The sequence below is a fragment of the Nansenia antarctica genome (genome assembly GCF_963989245.1).
Source record: "Nansenia antarctica genome assembly, contig: SCAFFOLD_590, whole genome shotgun sequence".
NCBI classification, from domain to species: Eukaryota; Metazoa; Chordata; class Actinopteri; order Argentiniformes; family Microstomatidae; genus Nansenia; species Nansenia antarctica.
In genome coordinates, this window is record NW_027663333.1 from 9337 (window position 1) to 25101 (window position 15765).

Here is a 15765-nt window from a genome sequence, read left to right on the forward strand (position 1 = left end):
CCTAAAAACGTTAAGTAAAAGTTCGTGAATTCATTAGTTTTATTAAAAAAACAAAGATGAACCGGAAATTCTTGTCACTGATGTCAACGGTTACAGCTCGAAGTGGCGGTGAGGTCTGGAAAAATATTGACAAGGTCTTTAAAAAGTCTTAGAAAGGTATTGAAATTAACCTCAAGATTCCTGTATATACCCTGGGAGGGAACATGGGAGTCAACATTGGGAGTCAAGAATCTGACCACGTGTTCACTACGTCCGTCACACAGTCACGTAACGCCCGGCCAACGACAGGTAAACCCACCTGGCTGGTTGACCCGAGAGAGCTTGTGCTATAAAATTCCCATTTGTGCCAAACTTTTAATCTGGATCAGAATGATCAAAACTGGATCAGTATGATCCTGATTCTCTTTTGCTATCCAGGATCAAATCAAGCTGGCTGATTTCCCCCTATACAACTCAAAAATCAGCCAGATAAATCAGCCATTCTGATCCAGATTAAAGGTTTTTGAACACCTGGGCGTGTAGCTCAGGTGTAGCTCTTTGACTATCACTGCGTTCGTAAATTAGCTCTGAGAGTGCCGGAGCGCACGCTGGGTTCAATGTCACATGGGGGGATAAAAGTAATTTGAGGCATTCCATGAGTGCTGATCAGATTTCCGGAGCGGAATTTCCGACCGCACGCTATGTGACCACAGAGTTGTTGGTGTGGTCTCCATGACTCCTTGCCTTGTTTCCAGGGTAACCCAGGTTTTGTGTGTCTGAGCCAGCCCGTGGTCGTCACGCCACATTGAGAGGGTCAGGATGCCGACCCCGACCCCTCCCCCTCCTCCCCCGGGGGGACCCCCTCCTCCCCCCACCTTCAGCCAGGTAAGAGGGTGATGTTGATGATGATGATGGTGGTGGTGAGGAGGAGGATGATAATAATAATAATAATAATGATGATGGTGATGATGATGATGGTGGTGGTGGTGGTGGTGATGATGATGATGATGATGATAGTGGTGGTGGTGGTGATGATGATAATGGTAGTGGTGGTGGTGGTGGTGGTGATGATGATGATGATGATGATGATAATGGTAGTGGTGGTGGTGGTGGTGGTGGTGGTGGTGGTGGTGGTGGTGATGATGATGATGATGATGATGATGATAGTGGTGGTGGTGGTGATGATGATGATGATGATGATGATGATGATAATGGTAGTGGTGGTGGTGGTGGTGGTGGTGGTGGTGGTGATGATGATGATGATAATGGTAGTGGTGGTGGTGGTGATGATGATGATGATGATGATGATGATGATAATGGTAGTGGTGGTGGTGGTGATGATGATGGTGGTGATGATAGTGGTAATAATGATGATGATAGTGGTGGTGGTGATGATGATGATGATGATAGTGGTGGTGGTGGTGGTGGTGGTGGTGGTGATGATGATGATGATGATGATGATAGTGGTGGTGATGATGATGATGATGATGATGATAGTGGTGGTGGTGGTGATGATGATGATGATGATAGTGGTGGTGATGATGATGGTAGTGGTGGTGGTGGTGATGGTGATGATGATGATGATGATGATGATGATGATGATGATGATGATGATAGTGGTGGTGGTAGTGGTGGGAGGTAGTGGTGGCGCTACCGAGAGCACATTAGTCTGTTCATTAGAACGTGCACATCCAATCATATCGCCGAATGCTTTAGTGGTGTCCAGTCATGTCGCCCAATGCTTTAGTGGTTGCTTTAGTGCTGCCAATCAATGCTTTAGATGCTTTAGTGGTGCTTTAGTGGTGGCCAATCATGTCGCCCAAATGCTTTAGTGGTGGTGCACGTCATCACACACCAGCAAGTCGACGCTAAGCGCATGCGCAATGAGTGAAACGTTTGGAACTTGTCGGCTGTCAATCACACTGGACTGGCTGTCATCACCTGTGGTAAGTACAGCTACCTTCATATAATGACTTGATCAATATTGTTCATATAGATTAATACGGTGTTGTCTTATGAGTTCATAGCAAGACACTTGCAGCTCTCGTTGTTGACGAGAGACAGACGCAGTGATGCCCGCCGTTAGATAGCTAGCTAGTTCTACGTTTGTTGAAAACGCAACAGGGCATAAAGACAACGATAATGAATTATTTAATCAGAGCTATCTTGTATTAGTTGAATGACTAATATCTCATGATGAAATATGTGGTTGTCACTGGTTTGCTGGCGAAATATTCATAACTTGGCTGTCATTGAGCGCAGCTGCGCGAGCCTTCATGTATTTATGTGCTGACGAGATCGGATATTAGAGATTTGATTGTATTAACAGTGCATATTAATGTGGAAAGATTTTGAACTGGCACATTTGTTGTGTGTGCCTGATGTGTAGTGGGTTATTGTCTATAAATAGTCTGTAAGTGTTACATTACGCATACTGTACTATGTCATACTGTATGTTGTGTGTAGAGCCTCTAACTTTGAGTCGTTTTGGTATTTGATTGATGACTTATTATTAATTATTATTATTATATTATTATTATTAATATTTTCCTACTCATCCAAACTTTATTATTTGCTCTTTAAAGCTCAGGCATAGAGGCATAGGTATAGATCAGTCCCAGTGTATAGCCTTCACTGTACTGTGTATTGTATATGGTCAGGGGTGCACATAACTTTTTGGGGCCAGTGCTCAGAGGAGCACCTAGGGATGCTGCTTGGTGCTCCCCGAGCTCGCGAGTCACGACCCGTCCCACAGGATGGATGAAAAAGGGATACATGGATAACTTATATTAGCAAAACGACATTTGTTCATAAATAAAGATGAACGAACAAATGATTGTGTGCAAAACAAAAGAAACAAATGCAAAATCAAATGACTGCTCTTTAAGCATGAAAGTCTGTCAGACTCCTTTAAACACAATGAAATCAACTGACATCTCTTTAAGCACTAACTGAATGTCTGTTCTTTAAACACAATGAAATCAACTGACATCTCTTTAAGCACTGCTCTGTTCTGTAAACACTGAAATCAACAACAAAAAGTTACAGCCTAAGCATTTATTTATGCTACAAGCTTAATCATCATCATCACTGCTCTCTTGACTGCTGTAAATGATCACTGTCCTCAATTTCAACCATGGTAGAGGATGTTGGAGGCTATCACTTTAAATAGCTCATTATTTTGATTGTGCAACAAAGTTTTTTTTTTTTCTTCTAATAGAATTCCCAACCATATCCTGGGTCAGGGGTCTAGGTGCGATAATGACGCTGTAAAACAAACGTCTGAACGTTTGAAAGCTTCAGAGAAAAGAAACGTGAAGTCCCTTGGTGTTGTTTTTCCTTTTAGCGACGAGTCGTTCGGGACTGAATTTTCACGTGGCGGCGTGATAACCGTGCGATACGCGATACGCGGAATGAAAGTACGTGTTACGATACTTTCCGAATGTTTTCGTGAGGGGAGTCGCCGTGGTCGTCGTCGGTCGACTGTTGTGATGGATTTACTCGTCGGGCCTTCGGCTGAGGGGACGGCAAATAAGTATATATAAGGAAGTAAATTCGTCTCCCAGCGCTTCCAGCTGTTGGTGCGCAAGAGCGCCTTCATACAGCTGATCTGCCGCGCAGCATGCATTTTGGCGACGCATGCGCACTGGCGCACCAGTTATGTGCACCCCTGTATATGGTTATAGTCAGGGCACGGGAAGGGATATCTACTAGATTAGATTAGATTCAACATTATTGTCATTGCAGAGTACAAGTACCAGACAATGAAATGCAGTTCAGCATCTAACCAGTAGTGCTGTAACAATTCTGGAGTATTGTATTTTGACTGTACATATCTGTGCTTGTGTGTATGTTTATACTAACAAGATTATTGCTTTCGTCAACAGGAGAGATGATTGGTGTGGACTACCTGTACAGGCAGACAGGGAGAACCCTGCAGGACATGGACCCTGAGGCAGAGGATATTGACCAGCTGCTGGAGGACCTGGCCACGAAGGAGGAACTAGAGGATGAGGACTTCCAAGACGACACCATTGACCCCACTTTCATTTTTTACTTTGCGTCCCACCACCAACCCCCTACCGCCCTTGTGTTTGCTGTCCCTCCTGTCGTTTTCTCAACCCTGTTTGCTCCACCTGCCCCTCATCTGGCTGTCCCAAAGGTCCACCTGCCCCTCATCTGGCATTGTCCCTCGTTTAGTCTCTGACTAAGGAGCACTAGTTGGATAAGATGAGGAAGTAGGAAGGCAAACGTCTGTCTCCCCCAAACCAACCCCACTGCATTAATAATATATATTATAACTAACTACATACTGCCTGATTACTTGAACACTACTTCTACTGAAACATATGTACTGCTCCATATCTGTACCATATTGCACAAGTTTAAGTAGTAGTCAGGTGGTGCATAAAATGCTGTGCAGGTAGCAGTGAGACATAGACGGTGTGTATGACAGGTAGCAGTGAGACATAGACGGTGTGTATGACAGTGTATTACATCTCACTGCTACCTGCACAGCATTTTATGCACCACCTGACTAATACTTGAACTTGTACTGTATCATATCTGAACTATATTATTGCATACTGTATGATTTACATCCCACGTCATTGGAATCTGCACAGCTTTTTACACCACTGTACTATAGCAGCATGACTGGTGCAGCTGTAGTACTGCTGTAGTCTCTTATCACCCTACTCATTTACTTTTATTGTTGATTTGCATTCTGCTGCTATTGATGCTACTGATACGATTGCTGCTATTATTGATTGTTGATTTTGTTGTTCTCATATCCTGCTTATTGATTGTTGATTTTGTTGTTTTTATATCATACTTTATTTTATTATTGATCTTGTATTCTGCTGCAATGCCAATGTTGAATGAACCTGAACCCAAGAATGTTACTCTGTGTACCTGTACATTGGTGCAATAAAAGCAATTCTGATTCTGATTCTGAGTAGCTCTCTCTTCTTCTCTTTGTAAAAAGTTATTCATTCAACCTCAGGGCTTTTAAGAGGCTAACTTGTTTATTTGTACTATTATTATAATATATAATATTATACTATTATTCTTTTTATTGATGTTTAAACATCAATAAAACAACAGCTAGTGTCTATAAACTTATGTTATGTCACAAAAAGCAACTTTTGGCTCAAGTGATTTAGAATTTACACAAAACAACACTTTTGGAGACATTTTAAATGTTTCTTGTTTCTGGTGGGATTTGAACCGGTGACCTTCTGATCCATTCTTCCCCCCCATACAAAAATGGCAATGGCGACATTTTTTATTGTGCATTAATTGTTTAGAATACATTGAGACTATTAAACATGTAGATGATGGAAAAGAAGCCTCAATTTCTCTCTTCCTTTTCTTTTCCCTCTTTTTCTCCCTTTTCCCTCTCTTTTTCCTCCCTTTTCTTCTTCCCCTTTCTTCCCCCTCTTGCACTTTTTTATCCCCACCCGTAACTAGGGGTGGGACGATTAGAAAATGTCATGTCACGATTATCGTGGGCAAAATAATCGCGATCCACGATATTATCGCGAGAATTTAAATGCCAATAAAACACACTGTAATCACTTTAACTTAGATTTTGTTGTATTTTTATTGAATCATGTTAATAACATTAACATCATTTTAAAAACATCTTGACAAAAATAAAAATCTTTAATAAAATCTTAAATAAGGTAATGATAAATTATAAGGTATCACTGCATAAATAAAGGAAAAAAATACTGTCAAACAAAACTTGAACACTGACACTTTTCTGTCATCAAACTGAGTGCTAGCCTTGTGGCTTAGAGACTTGAAAGCTTCAAGATAGGTTAAAGTGCAAAAATGTCAACATGTTCACTTTTTCTGCCTTATGTATGTGCCCACTGGCACTAAACACTCTCTCTGAAGGAACACTAGTTGCAGGTATGCATAGAAGCCTGCGTGCAACCCTGGAAAGGTGAGGCAATGGACACGGGGCCGATGCAGCCATGGTGAGAAGGCTAGCATACGTTAGTGACTGACTGACAAGGCTGACTTGACAGTCACGTTACCCATGCAGGCTGAACAATCGCGCGAGACAAATTTCTGTGAGGATATACGCGCGCGGCTCATGTGAGAAATCTCAATTATATTACTATTTATTTATAACATACGATTATTACATCCTCCCTCTCGCCAGTTTGGGGCAACATAGACTTCTCCCCTGGTGCCACGGATAGGGGTTTCAAGCGGTGGGACAGCAAAGGGATGGTTACTATCAGACATTTATATGATACGGAAATACTACTTTCATTTGACCAATTATGTAAGAAATATGACCTACCACGAAATGAGTTTTTCAGATACTTTCAGATACGAAGTTTTTTAAATAGCCAAAAAGACACTGGCCTCTGTCACCAACCCTCTCCGCTGGAAAGACGAGAGGCATTCTGGGGCTTGGGTATAGAGCACTTTCGAAATAGGATAAAGGCAAACCTGCATTTACGCCCAAAGACTGGTATAATGACCTGAACATTAATACTGATGCAGCAACTTGGTCACTAATATGGCAATCGGCAAACGACATCTCAATCTGTAATAGGACGAAGGAAACGCAATTTAGACTACTACAACGTTTGCAGATTACTCCCCAACTTAGACATAAAATGGATCATAACAAATCGGAAATGTGTACAAAGTGTATTACCGAGGTTGGGAGCTTTGTTCATTGTGTTTGGACTTGTAGATATATAGATGATTACTGGAAAGGTATAGTGGATAAAATTCATCTAATTCTAGATGTTACATTGGATAAGGACCCCATGTGTCTATTGTTTGGGTTGCCAGACAAACAACTTAAAAGTATGCATTCCAAAAGACTTCTGTGTAGGATATGGATAGACTGCAAACCGCCTACAATAGCTGGATGGCACAAGGTAATTTTTGATATGATTCCTATGGAATATCTGACATATAGGTATAAGTGTAAGATAAAGACATTCTATAAGATTTGGTCTCCGTTCTTAGATTATATTGGTACCAGACTGGCTGCCATTGTAATGAAAGGTTTGGTGGATTACACTCAAGAAAGTACACAAGACTAATGTGTAACAGATCTACAATGTATGGGTCACAATATTATTTACTGTGCTGGTGTTGTGCTGCCGCTGTGTTTAGGACTGTAAGACATGGATGCTGTCTCCGATGGGGGTGATCCCCCCATATATTATGGCATTTGTTGTCATTTTCTTTTCTGTTTATTTCTGATATGTGACATGGCCTCCTCCCCCCCTGTTTTTTTGTTTTGTTTTGTTTGTCTTTGTTTTTTGTTTGTTAGTTTGTTTAAAAAAAAAGAAAAAGAGAAAGAACATTTTCTGTTATTGTTTATGGACAATGTGCATAACAAAGTGCAAAACTAGTTTTCTACTATTAATGGGACAATAACCTCCCCCACGGATACTAGTTGTTGTTGTTATGTCCTGTTGTGTACATGTCTCTGTGAAACTCAATAAAAATATTAACAACAACAACAACAAAAAACACACATAGGTCACATACATTAATACATACAATAAAAACAGACAGATCAAATCATGATACAGGTGATGGTACTCCTGCTGGGCATTGCTGCCTGACGCACCTCCAACAGTGCCTTTAGAACAGGTGTGCTGTGACACCTCACTGAACACCTATGTGGGCCTAACTGGGTCATCAGCTGGGGACCACCAGTCAGACAAAGCAGTGTTTATAAAATGTAGTGCCTATTTAAAAAGTCCAGTCATTTAAAAATAATAATAATAATAAAAAACATTTTTTTTAAAAAAACCATTATGACGATTATTCAACTAATTAAAATTCTCCACGATAAAGTTATCGCGGGTGTTTTTATCGCGATTAACGATAAACACGATAATCGTCCCATCCCTACCCGTAACAGACTATTGTGCACCTCGCCTGGCGCAGTGGATAGTGAGTTGGACTTGTGATCGGAAGGTTGTGAGTTCAAATCCCGCCTGAAACCACACTACTAGTGTGCCCTTGAGTAAAGCACTTAGCCCTCAGTTACTCCAGGGGGAATGTCCCTGTAATTCGTAATTGTAAGTCGCTTTGGATTAAAAGCGTCTGCTAAATGGCAAAATTATTTATTAATTATGATGATGATGATCACCACCACCACCACTATCATCATCATCATCATTACCACTATCATCATCACCACCATCATCATCACCACCACAGAGAGGAATGCGCTACAGAGAGTCGTGAGATTGGCCCAGAAGATCACCGGCGCCCCCCTCCCCTCTCTGGAAGAGCTGTACAACACACGCTGCCTCAGGAAGGCCTCCAAGATCTCCAGAGACCCATCCCACCCTGGGTACGAACACTTTGCTCGGCTGCCCTCGAACAGGCGGTTCAGGACCATGTTCGCAAGGACAAACAGACTGAAGCTCAGCTTCTACCCCAGGGCCATTCAGGCCCTGAACACAGCAAAGACCTAGGTTCTGGGCCCTGGACAGTCTGGACGGATTGATGGCAGCTGCTGGATTGAAATCAGGTGTAGTGCTGAGGCACAAATGTGTACATTTCAAGCCTGCAAACTGCGACACTTTAAATGAATGTGCAATAACACTATGTGCAATATGACAACCCTAGGGTACATAAGGTTCAGAGAATAGGAAATGTTAGAATAGGTATAGCATAGCATAGAGTACAGCACAGTGTTTTATTTGTATAGTATAGTATAGTGGATAGTGTATTTATTTATTTATGTAAACCAGCTCCTTTCCCTTCTTGTTTTTTCGTATTTTTTTCCTAGCACCAGGGGAGCCCCCCCCTCCCAAATGTCGTTGTTTGGTACCTGTACTATATCAATGACAATAAAGACCATTAATTAATTCATTCATGATAGTGGTGGTGGTGGTGATGATGATGATGATGATAATAGTGGTGATGATGATGATAGTGGTGGTGGTGGTGGTGATGATGATGATGATGATGATGATGATGAAGGTGCGTGGCTGCATGCTATCCTCTGCCAGGCCTCACCACAGGACAGTGCTTCTGGTTTATTCAAGTAACATTTTAGTTGCTCTCTTCTCTCTCTCTCTTCTCTCACTCTCTCTTCTCTCCTCTTGCTCTCTCTTCTCTCGCTTTCTCTCTGCTCGCTCTCTTGTTTGCTCTCTCTCTCTTCTCTGATTTTCTCCGTCTTTCTCTCCTCTCCTCTCTTCTCTCGCTCAATCTCTTTCTCTCGCTCGCTCTCTTCTCTCACTCTCCCTCTCTTCTCTCGCTCTATCTCTCTACTCTCTCTCTTCTCTCGCTCTCTCTCTTCTCCCTCTTTCTCTACGCTCTTCTCTCTACTCTCTCTCTCTCTTCTCTCACTCTCTCTTCCCTCCCTCTCTCTCACTGTATCTCTCTTCGCCCCCTATCTCTCTCTCTGCGCGCTCTCTCTCTGCTCTCTCTTCCCTCGGCTCACTCTAATCAGCTCTGTGTTAATCACACATGAAGTCCCCCTCCTAATGAGCAGGGCTATCTTCCAGTGCAGCAGCCCTGTGTGTCTGTGATGGAGGATGTGTGTGTGTGTGTGTCTGTGCTCTAGGTCATCCACACAGGGGCTTTAAGTCGGTCTGACTGTGGCCTGAGTGTGTAATCTCGTGATGTAATACCATTCCATCAGATTCACCACGTCTAGTGATGATCTGGGCGGTGGGGGGGGGGGGCAGTTTTCCGAAAAAGTCCTCGTGGCTAAAGTACCACTTCATCTTTATTGACAGTCCAGGCCCACTCCCCCCCCCCCCTAGTTCTTCCTTGAATGGATTTCTGTTAGTTCACAGCACAGAAGGTTAACCTGCAAATAGGGCTGCCACGATTAGTCGACTAGTCGCGACGACGTCGATTACCAAAATCGTCGCCGACATATTTGGTAATCGACGTCATCGCATGTTTTTTGGGAGCTGAAATAAGCGACAAGCATTCGTTTTTCTTCCCTGAAGCTGCCACTGGCTAGCGTTCGCCTATCATCCATCCTCACTATGGCTTTTGCCACTTGATTGACGTACAGGTAAGCCAGTCTGAGATCTGATCTTTTCACCTAACACACGGTTCACCACGCATGCGCAGTCAACAGCGCCAACTACAATACCGGCGAGACTAATTAACTAGTTAGCCTTCCAATTTCTACTATTTACTATATAATACTAAAGAAAGGGTATACAAATGAGTGGGGAAGCTGGACCAAGTAAGAAACCAATAACGTACAACTTCCATCCAGAATGGGAGGAGGACTTTTTTACACAATGTGATATTGGAAGTGCGTCTGTCTGATCTGCACTCTAGTGCGTGTGCAGCAGCAGCTGGGGAGCGGGCCGGTTGCCGCACAACTCGTGAAAGTTGTTTGAGAGTTTTTCGACATCTAAACCTAAATAACGTTTTATTAACATCTGCCCACACGCACACCCGTTGTAACTGCCATCGTTAATGTAGAAGATGCAACCAGTGGTTGGAAAACTCGCTTTGACAATGCTTTTTATCACCGTATTGAGGCTCGCGTTCAAGCGGGCGCTGCTCAGCGGGAGAGTCTATAGACTACCGGAGAATGCCGACCCTTCCCTGGCGCACCTGAACGGACTGTCAGTGGACACGGATCTCTATGCCATTGTACAGCTTGGGTACAAATGTAAATTATTAGTGTTTATATTTGGAAGCCTTGGTAATGTCCACAGACTAGTCGTCAGGCAGCCGACACATATGGACGAGACGCTGCTACCTGTACCCATAGACAGATTGTAAAGCTTGAATTATCGGGTGTCCTATGCTGGTGCAACTAATACTGTTTGTGTTCAAGAATTTTATTGTAAAATGTGAACGCAAATAAAGATATTAAATGTGTGTGTGTAAGAGAGAGGGAGAGAGAGAGGGAGGGAGGGGGGGGGGAGAGAGAGAGGGAGTGAGAGAGAGAGGGAGGGGGAGAGAGAGAGAGAGAGAGAGAGAGAGAGGGAGGGGGAGAGAGAGAGGGGGGGGGGGGAGAGAGAGATAGAGGGGGGGGGAGAGAGAGAGAGAGGGGGGGAGAGAGAGGGAGGGAGAGTGCAAAACAAAGGGTATAGTGCATCTTCTCAGGCATCAAACACAATTTTTAAATGTAGTAGAGTGCAAACTGCTGAGTACTACATTTTTTAAATGATGTACTGTGATAAAATTGATGCCTGAGAAGATGCACTATACCCTTTGTTTTGCACTATTACATTACATTACATGCAAGTGATGCCAGAAATAAATATGCTGCTTCATTAAAAGATCTATTTTTGAGTGAACAATCATTTTAATTGTCTTTATTTTTAGTTAGCACATGCCTACAACAACAACTAACAACTTCAAGCTAAATTTGGAAGCTGATTTAGAAGATGATAGCTAAATAAGAGCGATTGAGTAATTGTGCGATAAGCTGTAATTTATGATCTGATTAGTCGACTAATCGTTTAAATAATCGGTGACTAATCGACTATGAAAATAATCGTTTGTGGCAGCCCTACCTGCAAACATTTTTTTTTTTTTTTTGCCTCCTGTGGCTAGGTGGCGGGGATGCATTGCTTCAGCTCACCCATTCACACCCACTGGATGTCTACAGTATATATATGCAGACATATAATATCTCTCTCTCTCTCTCTGTCTCTCTCTCTCTCTCTCTCTCCCCCCTCCCTCCCTTGCTCCAGGCTAACACCACCCCTCCCAAGCTGACCAAAGAAGAGTCTAAAGGCCGTGGTGCGTTGCTAGGCGACATCTGCAACGGAACCAAGCTGAAGAAAGTGGGCGAGGTCAACGACCGGAGCGCACCAATCATAGAGAGTAAGTACGGTCGCGACCCCGGGGGGGGGGGGGGGGGAGGGTCAACCATGGGTCAAATCTGTCAGGCTAAGGGCAGCGTTATATACATTCAACTCCTTATAAGTGCACTCTGGGAAGGTGGTCACTCAGGTCGGGGCGGCTGTGGCGCAGGAGGTAGAGCCGCCGTCTAATGATCGCAAGGTTGGCAGGTCGGCAGTTCGAGCCCCGGCTGGCCACATGTCGAAGTGTCCTTGGGCAAGACACTGAACCCCAAATCGCTCCCGGTGAGCGGGTCGGCGCCTTTCATGGTGGCTTGGCCGCCATTGGTGTGTGAATGTGTGTGTGAATGTGTGAATGAGAGGGCATTGTAAAGCGCTTTGGATAAAGGCGCTATATAAGTGCAGTCCATTTACCACTAGTGCTCACTCTGTTTCAACCCACTGACTGAATACGAAACACTCACCACCTCGAGTACCAAGTGTTGCACCATCATCATTTATGCCTTTTATGCAATAAAGTCACCCGTGGCACTCTAAAATGCCAGTAATTTTGGCGACTTTATTCATCCTAAATTAGTTAAATGCACAATTGAATTTGAGTGCCTTTTGGTTCCATTCCAGGGACTAGCCTAACATGATTGATTGATTGGTTATTTATTGGTTATTGATTGGTTATTGACAGAGCCTAAAGGAGGAAGTGGAGGAGGCGGGGCCAGCGGTGGTGGTGCAAGCTCTCCTGGAGCTGTTCCACCAATGGGAGGGCTTTTCCAGGGAGGCGTGCCTAAACTTCGACCAGTAGGAGGCAAGTACAGTAACTGTTGCTCGATCTGATTGGACTGTCTGAGCACCGACCTCTGAGCTGGATTAGAAATAGGTTCCAACACCATTTTTAAAAAAGTGATTAGACTGTAAATGAAAGTGAATGGAGACGATTGTATGTTATTGAAACTCAAAAAGGACTTGCGGAACACGACTAGGACGCTAAAATATTTACAATTATTTACTTCTGATTCCATCTGGTACCAATGTTTTGTGTGTGTGTGTGTGTTCCTTCCAGACGGTTCCGCTGCCAGGTCAGCCCTGACGCCCCCCTCCTCTCGCCCCGCCGCCCCGCGCCCGCCCGTCCGCCAGGACGACCACACGCCGCCGGACAAAAGCCCCTCCCCCCAGGCCTCGTCGCCCCCGGAGACGTCCCGCTCCCAGCGCCCCTCCCTCCCGGACCTGTCCCGCCCCTCCTCCTCCGGCGGCTCCTCCCCCTCCCCCTCCCTCGGCGGGGGGATGAAGCACAGCTCCTCCGCCCCCCCTCCCCCTCCCCCTCCGCCCCATCCCGTCTCTCGCCGCGGCAACGCCCCCCCGGCCCCCCCCGCCCAGAAGTCCGCGGCCCCCTCCCCTTCCTACAACCGGGAGAAGCCCCTCCCACCCACCCCCCGGGGGCCGTCCCCGGCGACCACGCCCCGCGACAACGCCCCGCCCCCTCCCGTCAAGGCGCCGCCCCCCTCCTCCCCCAGCAGCAGCCGCCGGCCCCCCCCTCCCGGCTCCTCCTCCTCCCTGGCCCCCCCCCCTCCTCCGTACCGCCAGGGCGGGCCCACCCCCGGGCCGGGCAGTCCCGTCAGCGAGGCGGCTCCGGAGCTGCCCCAGAGACACAACTCCCTTAGCAGGAAGCCCTCCTCCCCCTCCCCCGGAGGACACACCCCCACCCGGGGCCACGCCCCTCCCCCGCCGCCCTCGCCCACCCCCCCGGGCGGCCGCCCCCCTCCCCCGGTCAGAGGGACAGGTACCTACGCTGCCTTTCTCCAGTGCAGATGAGTGCGTGTGTGAGTGTGAGTGTGTGTGTGTGTGCGTGTGCGTGTGCGAGCGTGTGAGTATGTGAGCGTGTGAGCGAGCGTGTGAGTGAGTATGTGTGAGAGCACGTGCGCGTGTGTGTGTGTGTGTGTGTGTGTATGTGTATGTGTGTGTGTGTGTGTGAGCGTGTGAGTGTGTGTGTGTGTGAGCACCTATATTAACCATGTCGTCGTCCCTCCCCCTCCCCCTCCCCCTCCCCTCCCCTCCCCTCTCTCCTCCAGCTCCACCAGTGCCTGGGTCGACACAGAGGAACGGCGGTCGTGAAGCCCCTCCCCCTCCACCGCCCCCCTACAGAACTCACGGTACCGCCTCCGACCCCCCCGGCCGGGGAAAGCCCCCCCCTCCTCCTACCCGCACCCCAGCCGGACCCCCGCCCCCTCCCCCGCCCCTCCGCAACGGACACACCCCCTCCATCCCCCGCTCCTTCATAGGTGAGTTCCCCCTCCCTCCCTCTCCCTCTCCCTCTTCATGACATCATCTCACCTCACAACAGACTAACGAAGATCGTTCTAGTCTCGGCGGAAGTTTGGAATACCAAGACTTTCCCGCTCGAAAATAAGCCGTCGAAGCAGCCTTCAAAGTGGGAAACTAGGCGTAGAAGGATGATAGGCGTAGAAGGATGATACCCAACTTGACGAGTTATGACGAGTTTCCTGTGACCTTTCACCTTCTTCGTGGAGATATGGCTGCCGAAAAAAGCCCTGTTTTTGACAGTAGATGGTGAATAATGATCAGTTATTATCATTACGCCTTAATCCAAAACTTTGACTTACAAAAAAGACATTTGTCTAAGGAAGTGAATCATCTGATCATCCGTCATCATAAGATAAAACGATCTATCTATGCTAGGACCAGGGGCCGTTGGCTGTCACAATGCTAGAAGGAGGAAGAATTACTTTATTTATTATTTATTAATTCATTCATAGTAGACAAACTGTGCAGGGGCGTAGTGTGGATGAAGAGGCCTTATCTGTCAACCGTTTTCATCATTTCCGTACCGGTTTAACACGGTTGAGAACGTAGATCCCTGATATCTCTCAATAAGGAGCACAAAGATGAGAAGCTTTCTCAAGACGTACTACGTTTAAACTAAGTTTGTATCTCTGTAAAGCGACCTTGGGTACCCTGAAAGGCGCTATATTGTAGCCAATCAAAGTGTTGTTGCTAGGTAAAACACCACATAGAACACTTGCCACTCTAGATTGTTAGTGTTCCGGAACTCTTTGGCAGTTGGTGAGTTTAAAGTCCAGGGCTGCGTTCGTAAGTTATTATCATCCTTATTATTATTATTATTATTATTATTATTATTACCGACGTCACCAGCCAGGAAGCGCGGGGGTTTTGACCTCCGCACCACGAGTCCTTCCCCTTCTAATTCCTGCCTTCATCATCACTCTCTCCTCCTCCTCCTCCTCTTCTCTCCTTCCTCTCTCTCCTCTTGCCCTCCGTTGACGGTTGATAATCTTGACGACCATCTCTGATCTGTCCATCCGTCTGACCTGTTCTGTCCTAATCTGTCTGTCTCTCTCTCTGTCTCTCTCTCTGTCTCTCTGTCTCTCTCTGTCTCTCTGTCTCTCTCTCTGTCTCTCTCTCTGTCTCTCTCTCTCTGTCTCTCTCTCTCTCTGTCTCTCTCTCTCTCTGTCTCTCTCTCTGTCTCTCTCTCTGTCTCTCTCTCTCTGTCTCTCTCTCTCTCTGTCTCTCTCTCTCTCTCTGTCTCTGTCTCTCTCTCTGTCTCTCTCTCTCTGTCTCTGTCTCTCTCCCTCTGTCTCTCTGTCTATCTCTCTCTCTGTCTCTCTGTCTATCTCTCTCTGTCTCTCTCTCTGTCTCTCTCTCTCTCTGTCTCTCTCTCTCTCTGTCTATCTCTCTCTCTGTCTATCTCTCTCTGTCTCTCTGTCTCTGTCTCTCTGTCTCTCTCTCTCTCTGTCTCTCTCTCTGTCTCTTTTTCTCTCTGTCTCTCTCTCTCTGTCTCTCTCTCTGTCTCTGTCTCTCTCTGTCTCTCTCTCTCTGTCTCTCTCTCTGTCTCTCTCTGTCTCTCTCTGTCTCTCTCTCTCTCAGATGACTTTGAGTCCAAGTATTCCTTCCACAACCTGGACGACTTCCCCCCTCCAGAGGATTATCGACATTTCACTAAGATCTACCCCAGCAAAGCTAA

The 15765-nt window shown here is 45.9% G+C and overlaps 1 protein-coding gene across 1 annotated transcript; it reads left to right on the top strand.

Annotated features, from left to right (window-relative positions):
• Nucleotides 1-798: 798 nt before the first annotated feature.
• On the top strand, nt 799-15760 carry wipf2b (WAS/WASL interacting protein family, member 2b; the record flags this gene model as incomplete). Its single annotated transcript, XM_080550856.1, has 6 exons — nt 799-864; nt 11661-11793; nt 12454-12582; nt 12829-13545; nt 13835-14044; nt 15669-15760. Coding segments are annotated over 6 exons (1347 nt in total), but the record flags the coding sequence as incomplete, so codon positions are not given.
• Nucleotides 15761-15765: the final 5 nt, after the last annotated feature.